General features: G+C 53.1%; 1 protein-coding gene across 6 annotated transcripts in view; it reads right to left on the bottom strand.

The window, feature by feature from the left end:
- Positions 1–12,061, bottom strand: part of ROBO4 (roundabout guidance receptor 4) — a 16,126-nt gene extending 4,065 nt beyond the window's left edge. For 3 of the 6 annotated variants that reach the window (XM_058289334.2, XM_058289332.2, XM_058289336.2), the window contains exons 1-15: positions 11,895–12,061; positions 11,391–11,720; positions 10,987–11,144; positions 10,703–10,823; positions 10,353–10,480; positions 10,040–10,268; positions 9,662–9,774; positions 8,358–8,526; positions 8,018–8,203; positions 7,858–7,900; positions 4,343–4,479; positions 3,973–4,236; positions 734–841; positions 429–567; positions 35–280 (exon numbers count right to left, since the gene is read on the bottom strand). In XM_058289334.2, coding sequence (XP_058145317.1) covers positions 35–280; positions 429–567; positions 734–841; positions 3,973–4,236; positions 4,343–4,479; positions 7,858–7,900; positions 8,018–8,203; positions 8,358–8,526; positions 9,662–9,774; positions 10,040–10,268; positions 10,353–10,480; positions 10,703–10,823; positions 10,987–11,144; positions 11,391–11,720; positions 11,895–11,964 — 2,441 coding nt within the window. In that variant the 5' untranslated portion in view covers positions 11,965–12,061. Of the gene's footprint in view, positions 1–34; positions 281–428; positions 568–721; positions 842–3,972; positions 4,237–4,342; positions 4,480–7,857; positions 7,901–8,017; positions 8,204–8,357; positions 8,527–9,661; positions 9,775–10,039; positions 10,269–10,352; positions 10,481–10,702; positions 10,824–10,986; positions 11,145–11,390; positions 11,721–11,894 lie in introns of all 6 variants that reach the window. The other 3 variants (XM_058289333.2, XM_058289331.2, XM_058289335.2) reach the window with 1 other exon arrangement.
- Between the last annotated feature and the right edge of the window lie 5,451 nt (positions 12,062–17,512).

Here is a 17,512-nt window from a genome sequence, read left to right on the forward strand (position 1 = left end):
CTGTAGTTCTTTGGTTATTCTTTGGGCTACTCACCTGGGGGTCTCTTCACCCTCACTGAGCTCCAGGCACAAGGCCACCTCCTCGGGCGTCAGCACACTGTCCTGATCCTCCTCCAGAGATGACAGTGAAGAGCTGGACAGGCGACTGGAAGCTGGACTGGGACCAGAGAGGGAAGAGGCCTGGGGGCTGGGGGGGCTGGGGGGAGGGGAGGGGACGGAGGTGGGAATGGGGACTGCTGGCAGTGGGAGGGAGGAGGGAGCTTGGGGTTCCACGGCGTGCCTGGCGGAGGTAAGAGAGCAATGCAGGAGGCTTAGTGCACTTCTTAGGTCCCTGCCCACCCCTCTCAGCCTCTCCAATCCCATGGGGCCTCCCCCACCCACCCCCGACTTCCCAGCACGGCGCCCTGCCCTGTGCCCCCTCTTCTTACTGGGTGTGTTGACTCCGAGTGGGGGTTCCATGAGGAGAGGGCGGTGTCGGGGGCAGAGGGCGAGTAGCCAGCTCATTCGAGGTGCTGAGGAGCTGGGGTCCCAGGGCCCGCCAGGCAACCAGAGCTCGGGGCAAAGCTCCTGGGGGACAGCAGTCTGAGCATAAGGATGGCAGTGCCCCCAGCAGCCCGGGAGCCCAGCCTGCCTGTCCACCCAGCCAGGACGTCCTCGGGCAGGAGAAGCCAGAGGGAGGGGCCTGGGCAGGTGGGCCCGACATCCTGCCTCGCTTTCTCACCTTCCCTCTCACCTGGGCTTTGGGAAAGGTTCTTGGAGCCTCTACCCCCCAACTCCCAGGCACAGAGCTCCATGGGGTGGCTGGCGCGGAGCAGCGGGGAGCTGTTGGCCTGGTGCAGCTCTGCAAGGAAAGAGCCCACCGTCAGGGGACGAGCCAAGGGGGGCCTTTTGAACCCTGGGCACGGGCTCTCCCTTTAGCCTTGTGATTCCATCAAGCCTGTGGGTCTTGAGTCCAGAGAAAAGAGAGAAGAACCTTTTTTAATCCTCTCCACTCCCACCGTGTCCAGGCAGCACCGGGGAGGAAGGAGCCCTAGGTACCGTCAGAAGTCCACACTCACGGCCTGGTTCAGCCAGGTGTTCGCTGTGGGACCTCAGACACATCCATTAACCTCTCTGAGCCTGTTTTAGGATTTGTAAACATTCATTTCAAATGGTGGCTTGGCCAACTAAATTAAAACAGATTGGAAAGTTCCTGGCCCTTAACAGGCATTTGAAAAAACTTTCTTTTTTCTTTAGAGTATACATTCCAATCGTCCTGATCTATTTATCCTCACTTCGCTACTCTTCTAATGAATTTTGGCTCTGTGGAGGAAAATATTTCTGCTTTCCTTAGAGAATGTGTTAACTTCCATTTCTCACATTGCAAATATCTCATGTGGCTCCAGCCAGGCCTGGGAAACCCGAGTGTCTCTCACTTGGGGAGATGGGCTGGACTGTCTAGTAGAGCTGAGAGGGGAAGACAAAAAGCAGGGAGTCCCAGACAATGCCAGGTGTGATGGGAGAGTCAGCGGACAGGGAGAGGAGCCTTAGAAGAGGAAAATGTGCTGCTGTCACCCAGGCAGGGCAAGGGCCCCGCCCATAGATATTCAATAGTATTTGTTGAATAAATGAGTGAATGAATGAGTGAATGGAAATAAGCACAAGGTGAGGAGAGTCAGAATTAGATGGCAGTTTTCACCTGGCCCAGGGGGTCATTTGAGAGACAGGGTTCTGGATGAGGTCTAACAATAGAGAAACTGAGGTAAGCAAAAGAATAGATCATCCTGGGAAGCAGACTTGGCCCAGTGGTTAGGGCGTCCATCTAGCACATGGGAGGTACGTGGTTCAAACCCCGGGGCTCCTTGACCCGTGTGGAGCTGGCCCATGCGCAGTGCAGATGTGCACAAGGAGTTCCCTGCAACGCAGGGGTGTCCCCTGCATAGGGGAGCCCCACGCGCAAGGAGTGCACCCTCTAAGGAGAGCCGCCCAGCACAAAAGAAAGTGCAACCTGCCCAGGAATGGCGCCGCACACACGGAGAGCTGACACAACAAGATGATGCAACAAAAAGAGACACAGATTCCTGTGCTGCTGACAACAACAGAAGCGGACAAAGAAGAACACGCAGCAAATAGACACAGAGAACAGACAACTGGGGGGGGGTAGGGGGGTAGGGGAGAGAAATAAAAAATAAATAAATAAATAAAAAGAGTAGATCATCCTGGGTTGTGGGTGGGGTAGGGGCTGGGGTGAGGAGACATGGGATCAGGTGAGGACCTCAACTGCAAGGAAGGAAGCCTCATCTCAGGGTTGGAACCCTCTTTAAGAACTGCCCATAAAAGAAGATATACAAATGGCCAATAAAGACGCTCAATGTTATTGGCCATTAAGGAAATGCAAATCATAACCACAATGAGATACCACTTCACACCTACTAGGAAGGCTATTAATTTTTTAAGAATGGACATTAACAAATGTGGAGAAAGTGGAACATTGCTGGTGCTTTGCTGGTGGGAATGTAAAATGGTTCAGCTGTGGAAAATAGCTTAGCAGTCCCTCAAACATTTAAACAGATTTACCATATGACCTGGCGATGCCACTTCTGGGTATATACCCTAACGAATTGAAAGCAGGACTCAGACACATGCATGACAAAATTCATAAGAACATTATTCACAATAGCCAAAAATTGGTAACAACCTAAGTGTCTATCACCTGACGCATGGATAAACCAAATGTCGTATATACACACAATGGAATAGTATTCAGCTGTAAAAAGGAATGAAGTTCTGATACATGGGACAACATGGATGAACCTTGAAGATGTTGAGTGAAGTAAGGCAGACACAAAAGGACATATATTGTATGAGTCAACATATATGAAAGATCTGGAATAGGCAAACTCTAGAAAGAGAAAGTAGATGAGAGTTCACTAGGGGCTGGGAGAAGGGGAAATGGGGGATTATTGCTCAAAAGGTACAGAGTTTCTGTTTGGGGTCATGAGAAGTTTTCAGCGGTGAATGAATGGCGTGCTTGTGGCACAGCACAGTGATGGGTGCCACTGAGTTTATGTTTGGGCATGGTTAGAATGGCAATAAAGTAAATTAAATACCAACAATGAAGTATTGGCTCTAGAGCATTTGTTAAGTCTTAGTAATCAGTGCAGAGGACTTATGGAGATAGCAAGGAGGGTGCAGGTCCATGTTCTGAGCAGAAGGAAAAGCTGAAGAGCAGGATTTCCCAAGGGAGCTCCCAGAGATTCAGAGTAGTCTTTGGAGGTGGATTATCCACAGCTGATTGACTCGTGGGATTTTGAATACAAGTTACCCAGTTATTCTGACCCTATCTATAAAATAATGGAATAGCTAGCCAATATGTTGCCAGTACTAAATGAAATAACAAATCAAGTCAGGCCCCTACTCTATAGTAGTTGCCAAATCAACAGAAAGAAATGTACTTACTTCTCTCTGGAAAGTCAAAAGAGGAGAAATTTGACCCAGAAAAGCTATTGGCATTCTTCTGTGGGAGGTGAGTCGGGGGTCAGGTGCCAGAGCAGGTCCCCACGTAACCCACCAAGAGGCTTCCTTCCAGCACAAGCCACGTTCTGCCAGGCCGCAGAATTACGCGCATCCAACCAGCTCCTTCCGTCAGACTGTGAACCCTTAGAGGGCAAGGGCTGCACTCGCGTGCTCTGTGCCCCTTATGCTGGGCATACAGTGGCACTTATTAAAGGTTTGCTGCATTGGGCTGGCTGCAGTTCATGCTTCGTGTGGCCAACATGAAACAAGGAGGGCCACAGTGTAAAGGAAAGCCAGCGGAAAGCGTGCACACTCCAGGTGGCTGCTCTGGGGAGTGGGGCCCACCAGGAAGGAGAATGGAGGCGGTGGGTGGGGTGCCACCCACACCCGGCTTCAAGGTCACAGGTGGCACTCCCCCCGTGGCCCCCTCCTGGTCCCTCCTACCATGAGCCTCGGGCTATGCCTGCCCAGCCTTACCCTGCTTCTTTTTGGCCTTCCAAGCCTCTGCAGGGGTCAGGGACAGGCGAGGAGAGGAGACGCCCCTGCGGCTGCAGAGGCTGTCGGAACTGGGCCAGGGGCTGGAGAGCCGGGCCAGCTGGGGCGGCAGGCGCCTGGCAGCCGCGGTCTGGGGGCTCGGCCGGGCCGGGGGGCCGCAGGGCAGCTCGGCCATGAGGGAGCCGTAGAACGTGCTGGTGTCTGGAAGCAGGGGCACGCCGGGGCTTCGGGGTTCCCAGGAGAGCACTGCAATGGAAGTGGCAGGGGGATCGTGGGCATCGCGCGCTGTCCCAGGCCCCCCCACTCCGCACCCCGTCGGCCGCCCAGCGCCTGCCAGTCTGGGCGTGCTCACGGGAGCGCCGGCCGTCTGGTGGGTCCCGGGGCTCGGCTCCCAAACGGCTGCTGAGGCTGCTGCTGCTGCTTAGGTCCCGAGAGCCGGAGGTGGAGCGCCAGGTGTCGGCCAGCCAGGGGGAGTCCGTCTGGTCCATCCTGGGCAGTGGTGGGCAGTAGTGGGGTGGGGAGACGCGGGCTGAGTGAGGACTCAGTTGACCAAGACCTCCCGCTCGGAGGGCAGCAGGAGGGGTTGACGCGAAGGCCCGCCGGCCTCATCCTCACTCCCCAGACTTTCCCTGGTGCCCCAAGCTCAGTGCCCCCTTTCTCTTCTGGGATCAGGGAAAGTCCAAGGCCCCCAGAGCGAGGAGGTGTGAATGAGAGACGGCTGCGTGCACGGAGGCAAAAAGAACGAGATCTGGAGCCGGACACGCCTGGTTTGAAAGGCTGCCTCCGCCACAGGCTAGCTGGGCAGCCCTGGGTCCTTTCAGCCTGGCCGAGTCCCCGGCTTCCTCATTTGTAAAATGGGGACAGCACCTTCTTCCATGGAAGGGCGATGCTGTGAGATTACACGGTGTAGCAGTTTGATATTATCGATGAATTCCAAAAAGAAATATTGGGTTATGTTTGTAATCTGATCTGTACCTGAGTTACGATTAGGGCATTGAGTCCCCACCCACCAAGGGGATAAAAGGCATGGCAAAGGACAGAGTTCAGGGTTTCTGATGTTGGAGTTTTGATGTTCGAGTTTGATGGGAAGTCAGCTCACAGAGGAAAGAGATGCCAGCTCCAGAAAGAAGGAAACTTGAAACCAGAGTAAAGAAGCCCCAGGAATGTAGGAACCCAGGAAGCCTGAACCCTCGCAGACTTCGGCAGCCATCTTGCTCCAAATAGACTTTGGTGAGGAAAGTAACTTATGCTTCATGGCCTGGTATCTGATAGTTCCTACCCCAAATAAATGCCCTTTATAACGCCCAGCAGATTTCTGGTATTTCGCATCAGCACCCCTTTGGCCGACTAATACACATGGGGTTTCTTAACCAGGGGTCCATGAGCAAGGCAGGAGCTTGCTGCGCGGGCTTCGGTCTCTCTCTGCCTCTGGCCTTCTCGCCTGGGAACCTCGCGCCCTGCTGGCTGCCTAAGGGAGCCTTCAGGAACAGGGATCTGACCAAGGTGCTTCTCTGCCTAAAGCCTTCCGTGGCTCCCTGCTTGCTAAGGCAGGGCCCAGCTGCCTCGTGTGACTGACACAACTCCCAGCTCCTGACCTTTATCTTTTGTGCTGACCCATCTCACATCCGGTGACCCCAGCCAGACCACGTGGCTTGTCTTCCTGATGCACAGGCAGGCTCTTTCTTGTTGCTCTCTCGCGCCTTCTCCTCCTTGTCTCCCCACCTCACCGCCTCATGTATCTTACACACACTTCTTTCGGGGCACTGCCAACACCTGACTGCATTCATACACAGCACAGCTTTCTCTCCCGAGATCAGGGGTTCTTAACCTCTTTTGTTCCACGGATCCCTTTGCCAGTCAGGTGAACACTATGGACCCCTTTAAGCCCACACTACACTGTATGTTATTTAATAAATACATCACATCCACACCAACACGTCCCCACAAGAACAATGATTTTTGAATTTCAATTCAAGCTCCTGGAACCCTCGTTAAGAAACCTTGCCCTAGGCTGCACGTTCCTGGTGGGTGGAGATAGTTGCATGAACAAAAGATTGGGTGGGAGACTCAAGAACAAGGGGAAAGGTCCCAGGTGAGCAGAGAAAGCCCAAGAGGAAGCTGGAAGAGAAGGGCCAGTGAGCACAGAAGAACCCAGGAAAATGGCACCACCAGCTTGGAACCTTGCTCTTAGCTGAGACACCAACTGACTCACTCTCTGAATGAAGTGGCAGCCCAAGGCCTGGGCTTGCATGACACACAGTAAGTGCATGATAAACAGCTTTTGAAAGATGCAGACCTGACCATGGAGACTCCCAGATGAAATCTGACAAGATTCAGAGAAGGACTCCAGTTCATTGGATGCACCCAGGACAACTAACAAGGAGGTAAGGCTGGACAATGACCACTCCTAGGAACAGAGAGAGCCTACCACTGCAAGCAGGAGAGTCCATCCATCAGCTGTACAGACTGAAGCCCCTCTCAATTGGAGGTGGACCTGGCATCACCATCCCAGAATCCTCAGGATTGGGGAATGAACTATGGACTAGAGTGGACTTACTGTTACTCTACTGCAGACTTACTGTGATTCTAGCAATGGAAGAACTTACTGAGGTTGAGGCAGTGGCCACTGGAGGTTCTGAGGGCAGGGAGAGGGAAAAAAGGTATAATCCAGGGGCATTTTTGGAACTTGGGAATTGTCCTGAATGACACTGCAAAGACAGATACAGGCCATTACATATCTTGCCATAACCTACATAATTGTGTGGGAAAGAGTATAAACTAACACGTCAACTATAATTCACACTTATTTGCAATGCTCCAAAGTGTTCATCAATTACAATGAATGTACCTCACGAATGAAGGATATTGTTAATGTGGGGAAAAGTGGGAGGTGTAAGGAGTGGGGCATATAGGAATTCCCTATATATTTAATGTAACATTTATGTAATCTATTTTACTTAAAAAAAAAAAAAACCTACACACAAAGAAAATACAGAGCAGGAGAAGGTGGGGCAGACAGCTGCACATGGGTCCTTAGTGTGAAACCCTGCCAGGAGGAGAAAAAGGATGCTTTCTCTCTTAGATCTTATCTTACAACCTCAGACCTGCGCTGGCAGCCCAGATCCACTGGAACAAAAGTCCTTACAGGCTGGCCCTGGTTTTGAGAACCATGCCAGGATCTGCTGGGGGCAAATCGCCCTCTGCTGGAACTGCAGGTGGATTTAGTGAAGGAAAGGATGCAATAGGTAGTAGTTTCCAAATGCAAAGACACTGCTAGGTAGACACTGGGGGTACCGGGAAGATGAGGCCCGGCCCTCTCGTGCTAGGTGTTCTCTGATGACAGGGAGAGACAGTAGGAGAGAGCAGTATGTGTCAGTGCAGGGTGCTGGACAAGGGGCCCGTGAGCTTGAATGGAAATTCAAATAAACATTATTCTTGTGGGGATGTGTTGGCATGGGTGTGATGCATTTATTAAATAATACACAGTGTAGTGTGGACTCAGTAAGGGGTCTGTGGTTTTCACCTGACTGGCAAAGGGGTCCGCAGGACAAAATAGGCTAAGAACCCTGTGTTAATGAGAGTTGGAAACAAAAGCACTGGATTGAGAGTTCAGAAAGCCAGTATTGTGTAGCCTTGGGCAGAGCCACTAAACTTTCAAGAGTGTCTGTTTAGTCAATCTGTCAAGCGGTGCAATAGGGACGCAGGTTAAAGAGAAATTAATTCTCACTCAGGGCTCAGAAGAGATTGACCTACTAGGGTCCCTAACTGCCTGGCAGAAGGATAGACTGGAACTGCCGCCAATTCTCTGCCCCAGCTCCGCCGTCCCTTGGCCCCCTGCCCCATCCCAGGGCCCCTGTCCTCGCTCACCTGTGTTTTAGGATGGCGTCCTCACTGGTATATCTGTACAGACCTGGGAGAGGACAGGAGGAAGGCTCAATCCGGGCTCTACCACCTGGATCTAACCCCCTCGGAGTGTTCTGGCTCCAGCCAGGGGCTGCCTGACCACCCGGGACCCCTGCCCTCTCACCTGGGCCCAGGTGCACCCCAGCTTGGCGCCGGCGGTGGATGCACATGGCAGTGCCCAGCAGCAGCAGCCACAGCACGACGGCCCCGCTGGCGATGACCTCCGGCCGACTCAGGGTGGCCCTCAGCTGCTCCAGGCTCCAGGGCCCGCGGTCACTGGGTTCTTGGGCGGCCTGCTCCATGGCCTGCTCTATATGGGATTTGGAGCTCAGGGGCAGGGAGACCCGGAGGGTCAGGCAAGGGGAAGGAGCTGGAAGTGTGGACGTGGGAGCTGGGAGGGAGGAGGGCAGGAAAGGGGATTGACAGGCGAGTGGTTTGGGTGGGGCCCGGGAGCACTGCCTCACCTAAGAGGAGGCAGACAGGGCTGCTGGGCTCCCCGGCCCCAGCGCCGGTGACGGCGGCCACCTGCACACAGCAGGAGCCTGGCAGGCGGGTGGCGATCTCCAGCTGCGTCTGCTCGCCCGTCACGGTCCAGTTGGCCGGGGGCAGTGAGGTGTTGCCCAAGCTCCAGACCTGGGGTGCAAGCAGAGGTGGGCAAATGCTCCCTGGCAGCGGAGCCCTCCACCTCCAGATCAGACTCTGGGCAGGGGGCCATCCTGCCTTGCCGTCCACCTGGGGACACGGCCCCCCCATGCACTCACGTGCCCTAGTCCCTTCTCCCTACAAAGCCGGACACATTTCTCTTTAGCACTGCAGAAGAGGGGCAAAAGTAATCAGCCAAAATATGCCACTGAGAAGAGTGGTTAAAAAAAAATCTATGGTTATCCAGTACATTTAATTGAGAAATGTAGGCTTTTATTCAACTGCGTTTTCTTTTAGTTTTTAATTATTATAGGGAAGCAGACTTGGCCCAGTGGATAGGGCGTCCACCTACCACATGGGAGGTCCGTGGTTCAAACTCCTGGCCTCCTTGACCTGTGTGGAGCTGGCCCATGCACAGTGCTGATGCGCGCAAGGAGTGCCGTGCCACGCAGGGGTGCCCCCGCGTAGGGGAGCCCCATGTGCAAGGAGTGTGCCCCTAAGGAGAGCCGCCCAGTGCGAAAGAAAGTGCAGCCTGCCCAGGAATGGTGCCGCCCACACGGAGAGTTGACGCAGCAAGATGACACAACAAAAAGAAACACAGATTTCTTTGCTGCTGACAACAACAGACGCGGACGAAGAAGAACACGCAGCAGATAGACACAGAGAGCAGACAACTGGGGAGGGGAGGGGGAAAAGGGAGAGAAATAAATAAAAATAAAATCTTAAGAAAATAATTGTTTATATTTTCAATGATTAAATGTACAAAATAAAGTTAAAAACAAAACAGAAAAAAAAGTTGGCAAGGATACAGAAAGTGAGAGAAAAAAAGGAGAAGAGTGGTTCTCAAACTTCAGTGTGCTTCAGAACCTCGTCTGAAGGATTTGTTAGAGGACGGGTTGCCTGGCCCCATCCCCGAGATCCTGATTCAGGAGCTGGGGAGGGGCCCAAGAGCCTGCGTTTCTCACAGCCTCCCAGGGGACGCTGACGGTGCTGGTCCAGGAACCACACGTAGGAACGTCGGTGCAGGCACCGTTTCTTAGTGCCCAGGGCAAGGGGTGTGGGGGCTCCAGGGAAGAAGGGTGGCCCCGTATTGCTAGGAGGCAGTGCGCCAGCTCGTGGGAGGTACCTGGTAGCCGCGGATGATGCCGTTGTGCTTTTCAGCGGGCGGTGGGACCCAGCTCACTAGGACGCTGCCATTGCCAGGCTTGAGGGTCACTTCCTGGGGAGGGGCGCTGGGCACTGCAGGGGAGGAAGAGAGGCTGTAAGGGGGGCTGCGGGAGTCCACTCTGGGGAAAAGAGCTGGAATGGGGGGCAGAGTCAGAGCCCAGGAGGTCCGAGCCCACAGTGGTGGGGGTAGGAGATTCTCGCAGCTCTGTGTGCCCGACCTTGGGGAGTCCAGGAGGAGGACCCGCCCCCCCCCCCCAGACTGGAGCGGGATGGTCCAGGGGACCCCAGACGAGAGGCCAGAGTGTGTGCTGATGTCCTGGGGGAGTCGGCCCCTGACCTCGTTCTGGAAGTCTCAGAAGCAGCACGTTGCTGTCGGGGCCTCGCGCCCGGCCGGAGGACGGTCTCACCTTGAACTCGTAGTCCCTGCCCCAGTGCAGGCCCCCAAGCTCTGCGTTCTGCCAGCCGGCCAGCAGGGCCTCCGCCCACGGCGCGCCCTGGCCCCCTGCGGCCGGCTGGGCCCTGAACAGGGCCGTGTAGGACTGCGCAGGTGCCGCCGGGCCGCTCACCTGGGGGAGGAGGCAGGAGGAAGGGCCAGGGGTCAAGGAGCCCGGGACCAGCCCTTCCCGAGCTGCCCAGGAGCTGGGCCTCACCTTCCAGCTGAGCCACACAGCAGGCCCAGGCCTGGGGCCCTTCGCGGGGTCGGGGCCCAGCAGCGTGACGTTCTCCAGCTGGATGCGCACAGCCAGGAGCTCCAGGGGCTCCTTGTAGTCCTGGGGCTCTGCGGGGAGCAAGGGCCTGGGCTGGGGCCTTCTGTCCAGAGCAGAGGAGTTGAGGAGGGGACGTCGCCTGCCCCAGGGGAACCATATCCCCCAATTTCCCGGGTCCAGAGCTCTCCTATGGGGAAACCTCCTCCCAAGTGGGGTCCCCGCCATCTGAGCCCTGTCTGCCCTAGCCCAGCCCAAACCAGACCACACCACCCTGGCCTTGACCCTGCCCTTACCCTGGACAGATACTCTGGCTGCCCGGCTCTCCCGCTGTCCTGCCTTGTTGGTGGCCACACACATGTAGGTTCCGGAGTCGCTCTTCTCTGCTCTTGCCACCAGCAGGGAGCCTCGGGACACCTGTCAGGGCCAGGCACGCCATGACCGCTCCCATGTGGGGAGGGGCTCTGAGTGGGGAGGGGGTTTCAGGCCCCACTGCCGCACCTCCCTCAAGTTCACCGGGGCACGGGGAGCTGGAGGGTGGGCCGGTCCCTCGGGGTGCGGGGAAGGGGGCCACACTCACCGTGTGTCGCCCTGGCTGTAGGGCCAGGGGTTTCCCGTCCTTCCACCACGAGACTGTGGGCTCTGGGTGGCCCCGGGGTGGCCCACACTCCAGCAGCACCTGCTCGCCCACCACGGCCACCTTGTCCCGAGGCTGGATCTGGAAATCCTCCCGCAGGACTGTGGGGTGGGTGGAGGGTGGGCAAGGAGGAGGGCCCGGTCCTCCCCTCCCCACCCCTGCCTGGTTCGACCTCACCGCCCTGCTTGGCCGACCCCTGTTCATTCGGCCCCACGCCCCCGTCAGGAGCCACCCCCTCCCCCACCCAAGTCTCCCCTCCCTGGTCTCCCAAGTCTCCCAAACCTCCCTCTGCCCGGGCATCTCATCCAGGTTTGCACCGCCCTGGGCCCCCCACCCGGCTCCCTCACCGGCCACGGAGAGCCGGGCGCCCCGGCTGACCGCCGTGCCCAGGTGGTTGCTGGCCTCGCACGTGTAGACGCCCAGGTCGGTGGGGAGGGCCCGGTCGTCGTGGGCCCGTCCCCGGGCAGGGGGCCGCAGCAGCAGCAGGGTCCCGTCGGGGAGGAGGTGGTGCGGGTCTGGGGGCACCATGCTCAGGGGCTGCCCGTTCAGCAGCCAGCGGATGGTGGGGGGCGGCTGGCCCGAGGCGCGGCAGCTCATCCGGGCCGGGCCGGGGCCCTGGAGCAGCTGGTCCTGGGGGTGGACGAGGATCTGGGGGGGGGAGTCCTGGGCCAGGCCTCCTGGGAGGGGAAGGGAGGCTGAGCCCAGCCCGGCTCCGGACAGGGCCCCCAGGTCGCTGCACCCCACCTCTCCTCTCCTCTCCCTCCCTCTCGCACCTACACCTCTGGCACCCCTGCTGCCATTGGAAGCCCTTGTCCACCGAGGGAGGTCTGGGAGGAGGGGGACACACTCACCCGGGAAGAGCAGGAGCAGGAGAGGCAGGGCCCGCCAGGCCCCCCGGAGACCCCCTCCTCCAGAGCCCATGGCCGCTCCCAGGCCTCTGTCCTGGTCCCAAGCACTTTGTCCGGCAGCTCTGAGCTCAGGGCGGAGGGAAGGAGGGGCGGGGCAGGGCGGCTGTGGTTGTTTTTGATAGAGACTCTGCCCTGGAGGGAAGCAGCTTTGAGGAAACCGCTGCTTCCTGCCGGGACCTCAGCTCTCTGAAGAACTGGGAGGAGACCCCGGGAGTGAAATGCCCTGACCTTGACCCCGTACCCGTCACCCCGATCCGTCTGGGATTTCTTAAAGGTAATCCTCCAGGAGCCATGACTCCAATCATCTCCTTTAATTCTTGAACCCTAAACCTCGGTTTAAATCTGATGCTTCCATCCCAATCCTATGTCACTCCCACCGCTGGAGTGGAATGGAAACCCGGAGGTGAAGAAGTTGGGGTTGGGAGGGGGCTGCAGCTAATTGGAGGGGACCTAGGGTGTTGTTGGTCCACGTTCTGCTTCCCCTGGGATGGATGAGGCTGGGGTGGGTCGGATGGAAGACGGGAAGGATTTGGAGCCGCAGGGACAAGCTCGGTGTGCCCATGGCTCAGGGGCAGCTTCCGTGAGACCTTGGGCAATTTCCTCAACACCTGCAAGTCAGCTTCCTGGTGTGTAAAATGGGGGTGCTAACGGTAGCTTCTACCCAGAGGGCTGGAGGCGGGATGAAATGAGATGAGGCGGTCAAGTATCAGCAAAGTTTGGCCAATCTTGTTACTTATTTATTTTCACCCCAACCCCCTCCCTGAACCTTCTCGTCTCCTTGGCAGGGCCGTTGTTCAGGAGGTGGGCAGGTGGTTGGGCTAAATGACCTCCGAGGGTCTTCCCTGTCCTGAATCCCCGGGTCTGAGCCTCGTGGCTTCTGAGCACTCACCCCACGGCTCCCCACCTTCTCCTTAAAGAGAAGCCCTCTCCCGCTCAGGGCCCAGCTCCTGTTTAGAGGTCTCTTCCTTCCAAAGCTGGAATCTCAGCCATTTCCTGGAAGGCTCGGCCCTGGGGCCGCAGCGGAAGAGTGACCAGTCTTTGTTCCCAGTTGTTCCTGGCCAGCGCCTCTGCGGGGTCTCTGAATCAGCTGACTGGTTCCCACCTCCCCTTCCCGCCACAGCCCTCACCCGGCTTCAGGTGGCTTGATGGGGACAGAACCAGAGCAGGAAAGCTCTGAGCTCTCTACCAACTGGGGGTCTCCACGGGGCAAGACCAGACAGCATGAAAGTAACTGAGCGAGGAAGCTGGAAGGACAGGAACTGGGGTCAGAGAATAGTTTAGGATTCCAGAAACGGAGCAGCTGCTGCCCGTGATGTGGTGGGGGCAGGAGCGTGGCAGGCAGAGTGGAGTGGAGTTTATGCGGTCAAGGACCTGTGGGGCCAGAGTGACGGGGAGGGATGTGTGACTACAGGAAGGCCAAGGTCAGCCAAGGATGCCACAGGAAATGGTGGGGGAGGGGGCAGCAGGTGGGTTTATTCCAAGTCTGTCTGAGCTGAGCTCCACTGCCTGCTCCCCCAGAATCTGTCAGCAGTCCTCCTTTAGTTTCTTCTGCTTCTTCATTGGACTTGGGGAGACCAACCAAGTTCACTTGTAAGGTTTTCAGTTTGCTTTGTTTTTTTAGGAGGCACCAGGGATTTAAACTGGTACCTCTTCATGGGAAGCAGGTACTCAACCAACTGGGCTGCACCTGCTCCCCTGTAATGTTTCAGTGGCAGCTCGATTTTACGTGAATCTTGACATCCAGCCCTTTGTGCTCTTTACTGTCAAGATGCCCTCAGGGAAAAAGAAGGCACATCTCAGGAATTCAGTTCTGGGACTAGCCCTGCCTCCGGGTGAGTGAGCACGCAGACAGGAGGCAGTGGGGAGAGGGGCCAGTGCCACTTCAGGAATGGATTCCCAGGGGCTACCACAGCCCAGGACATGGCCTTGCTCCCAGCCCTAGAGGTGACCTGCAGCCAGCTTCTCTCCAGCCCCAGACTCTGAAAAGCCAAGTTCTAAGATCTGCTTGGGGTGGGAGAAGCCAGACACTGGAGCTGCTCCTGTGAGAACAGAGGAAGCCTCTTCCCCTCTCAGTGCAAGCATCGGGAGACTCCGGGATATGTGGAGGGGTGGCCACGGGGAATTCCCAACAGTGAGGGAGGCTGGATGGCTCCCAGGGACCACAGTGCTCATTCCCAGCAGCCTGACCTTCAGCATCCTGACTCTCATTTCCACGCACAGAGGAAGGGCTGACGGCGTGAGTCATGAGGCATGAAGTCACGAGGAGCTCTGCCTGGTCCTGGTGGAGTGTGGGTGGGGGCCTGGTTCAGATAGCATCTTCCTTCGCCCCCTGTTTCCATTGTGTTTTGTCTTTAGGAGAAGGACCAGGAGGCCTTCTGAACAGACCTCCCGAGGCAATTCTTCATCTTCTGCTCCTGCCTTTTCCTACATCCCAATCTGTGTTCTCTGAAGGTGCAGCCAGGGGCTCGCCAGGCGGGAGCAGGAGGGGTATCAACTCAAGTGGGGTTTGAAGCCAGTGACACTTGGGTTGAGATCCTGAGATCCTATTCTCAGAGAAACCTTGACGAAGGCAGATAAACTCTCCGAGCCCCGGTTTCCTCGTCTGTAAACTGTTTGTGTGAGGATTGTGGATAATGGATGTGGTAGTGCTTTGAAGACACTAGATATGTGTTAATTATCCCTTGAGTGTTTAGGGAACAGCATACGCCTCTTCCTGACCAACACAACCAAACCACACATTATTTTGGGGGTTAGGGGGAGTATTATTATTTTTTAATCCAAAAACAAATAAACAAATAGACAAATAATACATTTTAACTCTTTTTGACTCGAAGATATCAATATCAGTCTATTTGGCTGAGTATATTCAGTATATTGTATGACTATATTGAAATGAAAATAAAAAGTATAGAATGTCAAAATCAAAAAGCAGAGAATGGAAAATTAGGACTTAAACAGATACTTTTATACCAATGTTCGTAGCATCATTCTTCACAATTGTCAAAAGGTGGAAACAGCCCAATTTTCATTAACAAATGAATAAATAGACAAAATGTGGCATAGCCATACAATGAAATATCTGGCCATAAAAAAGAATGACGTTGTGATACATGCTACAATGTAAATTAATCCTGAAAACATTCTAAGTGGCCAAAAAGGTTCAAATATTTTTATTGTGTTTGGTTATTTACCTATTAGATAATCACAGATTCACAAATAACCTGTCTGTGCCCTGACCAGTCTTAGGAAAATAACTTAATGCACCACAGAAGCAAGTTAGGTGCTTCCATAGAATAAACTCTACACCAGATTGCTATGATTTTGTGAATAAAATAATATTTTTTGAGGTGTTTCTTTTGCAGAAAGGAATTTCTTCCTTCTAGAAGGGATGCTTTGAGATGGTCATTCACATCTGAAGGCTTTTTTTTTTCTTTAAGAATCTCTGTGGGTTTTTCTTTTAACAAATCAATTTTATTGATACATATCAATACAGCATACAATTCATCCAAGGTGTACAATCAATGGTATTTGGTACCCCCACACTCTTTTTAAAAAATTCATTAAAAATTTTTTTTGAGCTGTTACATGTTTATAGAAAAATCACACAGAAAGTAGTTTCCAGATACCCCCCAACACACACACAGTTTTCTCTACTATTAACATTTTGCATTACTGTGCTACATTTGTTAGAACTGATGAACTAATTATTGTTATTTTTATATGTAGTAAGCACTGTATTTCCTTTTTTATAGCAATTTAATTTGAATTGGCATTTTGCATGGAAAAGCATAGACCTAGTAGTGGAATTTTGGGGTCTTGAGGCATACAAATATTCAACTTTATACTATAATGTCAATTGTTTTCCAAATCAATTATATTTACGTTGTTCAGCCACATTCTCAGGAATTATAGACGGGTTTCTTAATTTTTGCCAATATACTATGTAAAACAATATTTTAGTTGTCTTATTTTGCAGTTGCCTAGTAAATAATTAAGCTGAGAATCTTTTTAAGTGTTTACTCATCGTTTTTGTCTTCTCTTCTGGGAAATATTTATTTCTATCTTTTGCCCATTTTTCTATTGGTTATTTCTTTTTTTTCTCAGTAAGTTCCAGGAGTTTTATATATATATATATATATATATATATATATATATATATATACACACACACAAACATATATATTCTGAGTAATAATTCTCTGTGGACATTAGAGATGTCACAATTATTTGTCTCAGTTTGGTCCTATATTTTTTCTTTCTTTGTGATGGAACAGAAGTTCTCAATTTTAATGTAGGTAAGTATGTTAATATCTATTTTTATGTGCAGTGCATTCTGTATATTTTTAAAGAAAAGCTCCCCTATACTAAAGTAAAAAAGATACTCTCCCATATTTTCTTCTAAACATTAAACATTTTGCCTTTCACATTTAAGTCTTTCATTTATTGCCAATTGATGACTTTATATACTTTGAAATAGGGATACGCTTTTTTCCCCCAGTTGGTACTCACTGTTTATTGTTTAGTCCCAGCGACCTGGAGTGATTCTTTAGTCACACATCAAATGTTCACATGTGTAGGCTGGTTTCATTGGCCTATTTATCTACACCTGCATGAATACTATACTATCTCAATCAGTATTGTTATATAATAAGCTTTGCTATCTGGCAGAGTGAAACTCCTTCTTACATTTTCAGCATGTCTTGTCTTTTTTGAGCCTTCAACTTGTCAAATTCCTTGAAAACCTTGGGGCGTTTTTATTGTAATTGCTTGAATATACAGAAGGGTTGACATTTTATGACATTGCCTTCCTCTTCATGAACATGCATATAACTTCCTTTATTTAGGTCTTCTTTAACGTCTTTCAGTAAAGTTTTGTAATTTGCTCTATGCAGATCTTACACATATTTTGCCAAATGTACTCTTAGCTAACTTATTAAACCTTGTGTTGTAGAGTGTTTGCAAAGATAACAGCAATAATTCCTTCCATCCTGTATGCCTGTCTCTCTGCAATGTTTGTCGCCCCTCCCATCAAGAAGTGGAATCTAGTTCCCAACCTCTTTTTTTTCCTAAAGATTTATTTTATTTTATTCCCCCCCACCCCAGTTGTCTGTTCTGTGTGTCCATTTGCTGTGTGTTCTTCTGTGTCTGCTTCTGTTGTTGTCAGCAGCATGGGAATCTGTGTTTCCTTTCTGTTGCATCATCTTGCTGCGTAAGCTCTCCATGTGTGCCATTCCTGGGCAGGCTGCACTTTCTTTTGCACTCCCCACGGGGCGCACTCCTTGCGCGTGGGGCTCCCCTACGCAGGGACACCCCCGCGTGGCATGGCACTCCCTGTGTGCATCAGCACTGCACATGGGTCAAGGAGGCCCGGGGTCTGAACCGTGGGCCTCCCATGTGGTAGGCAGATGCCCCAACCACTGGGCCAAGTCCGCTTCCCATAGTTCCCAACCTCTTGAATCTGAGATGGTCTTGTGAATTGCTTTGCCCAACCAAATGCAGTGCAAGCGGTATTATGAGACTTCCAAATTTAAGCAGGCCTCAAGTGGCCTTGCAGCTTCTGC

The sequence above is a fragment of the Dasypus novemcinctus genome, chromosome 27 (genome assembly GCF_030445035.2).
Source record: "Dasypus novemcinctus isolate mDasNov1 chromosome 27, mDasNov1.1.hap2, whole genome shotgun sequence".
Taxonomy (NCBI): domain Eukaryota; kingdom Metazoa; phylum Chordata; class Mammalia; order Cingulata; family Dasypodidae; genus Dasypus; species Dasypus novemcinctus.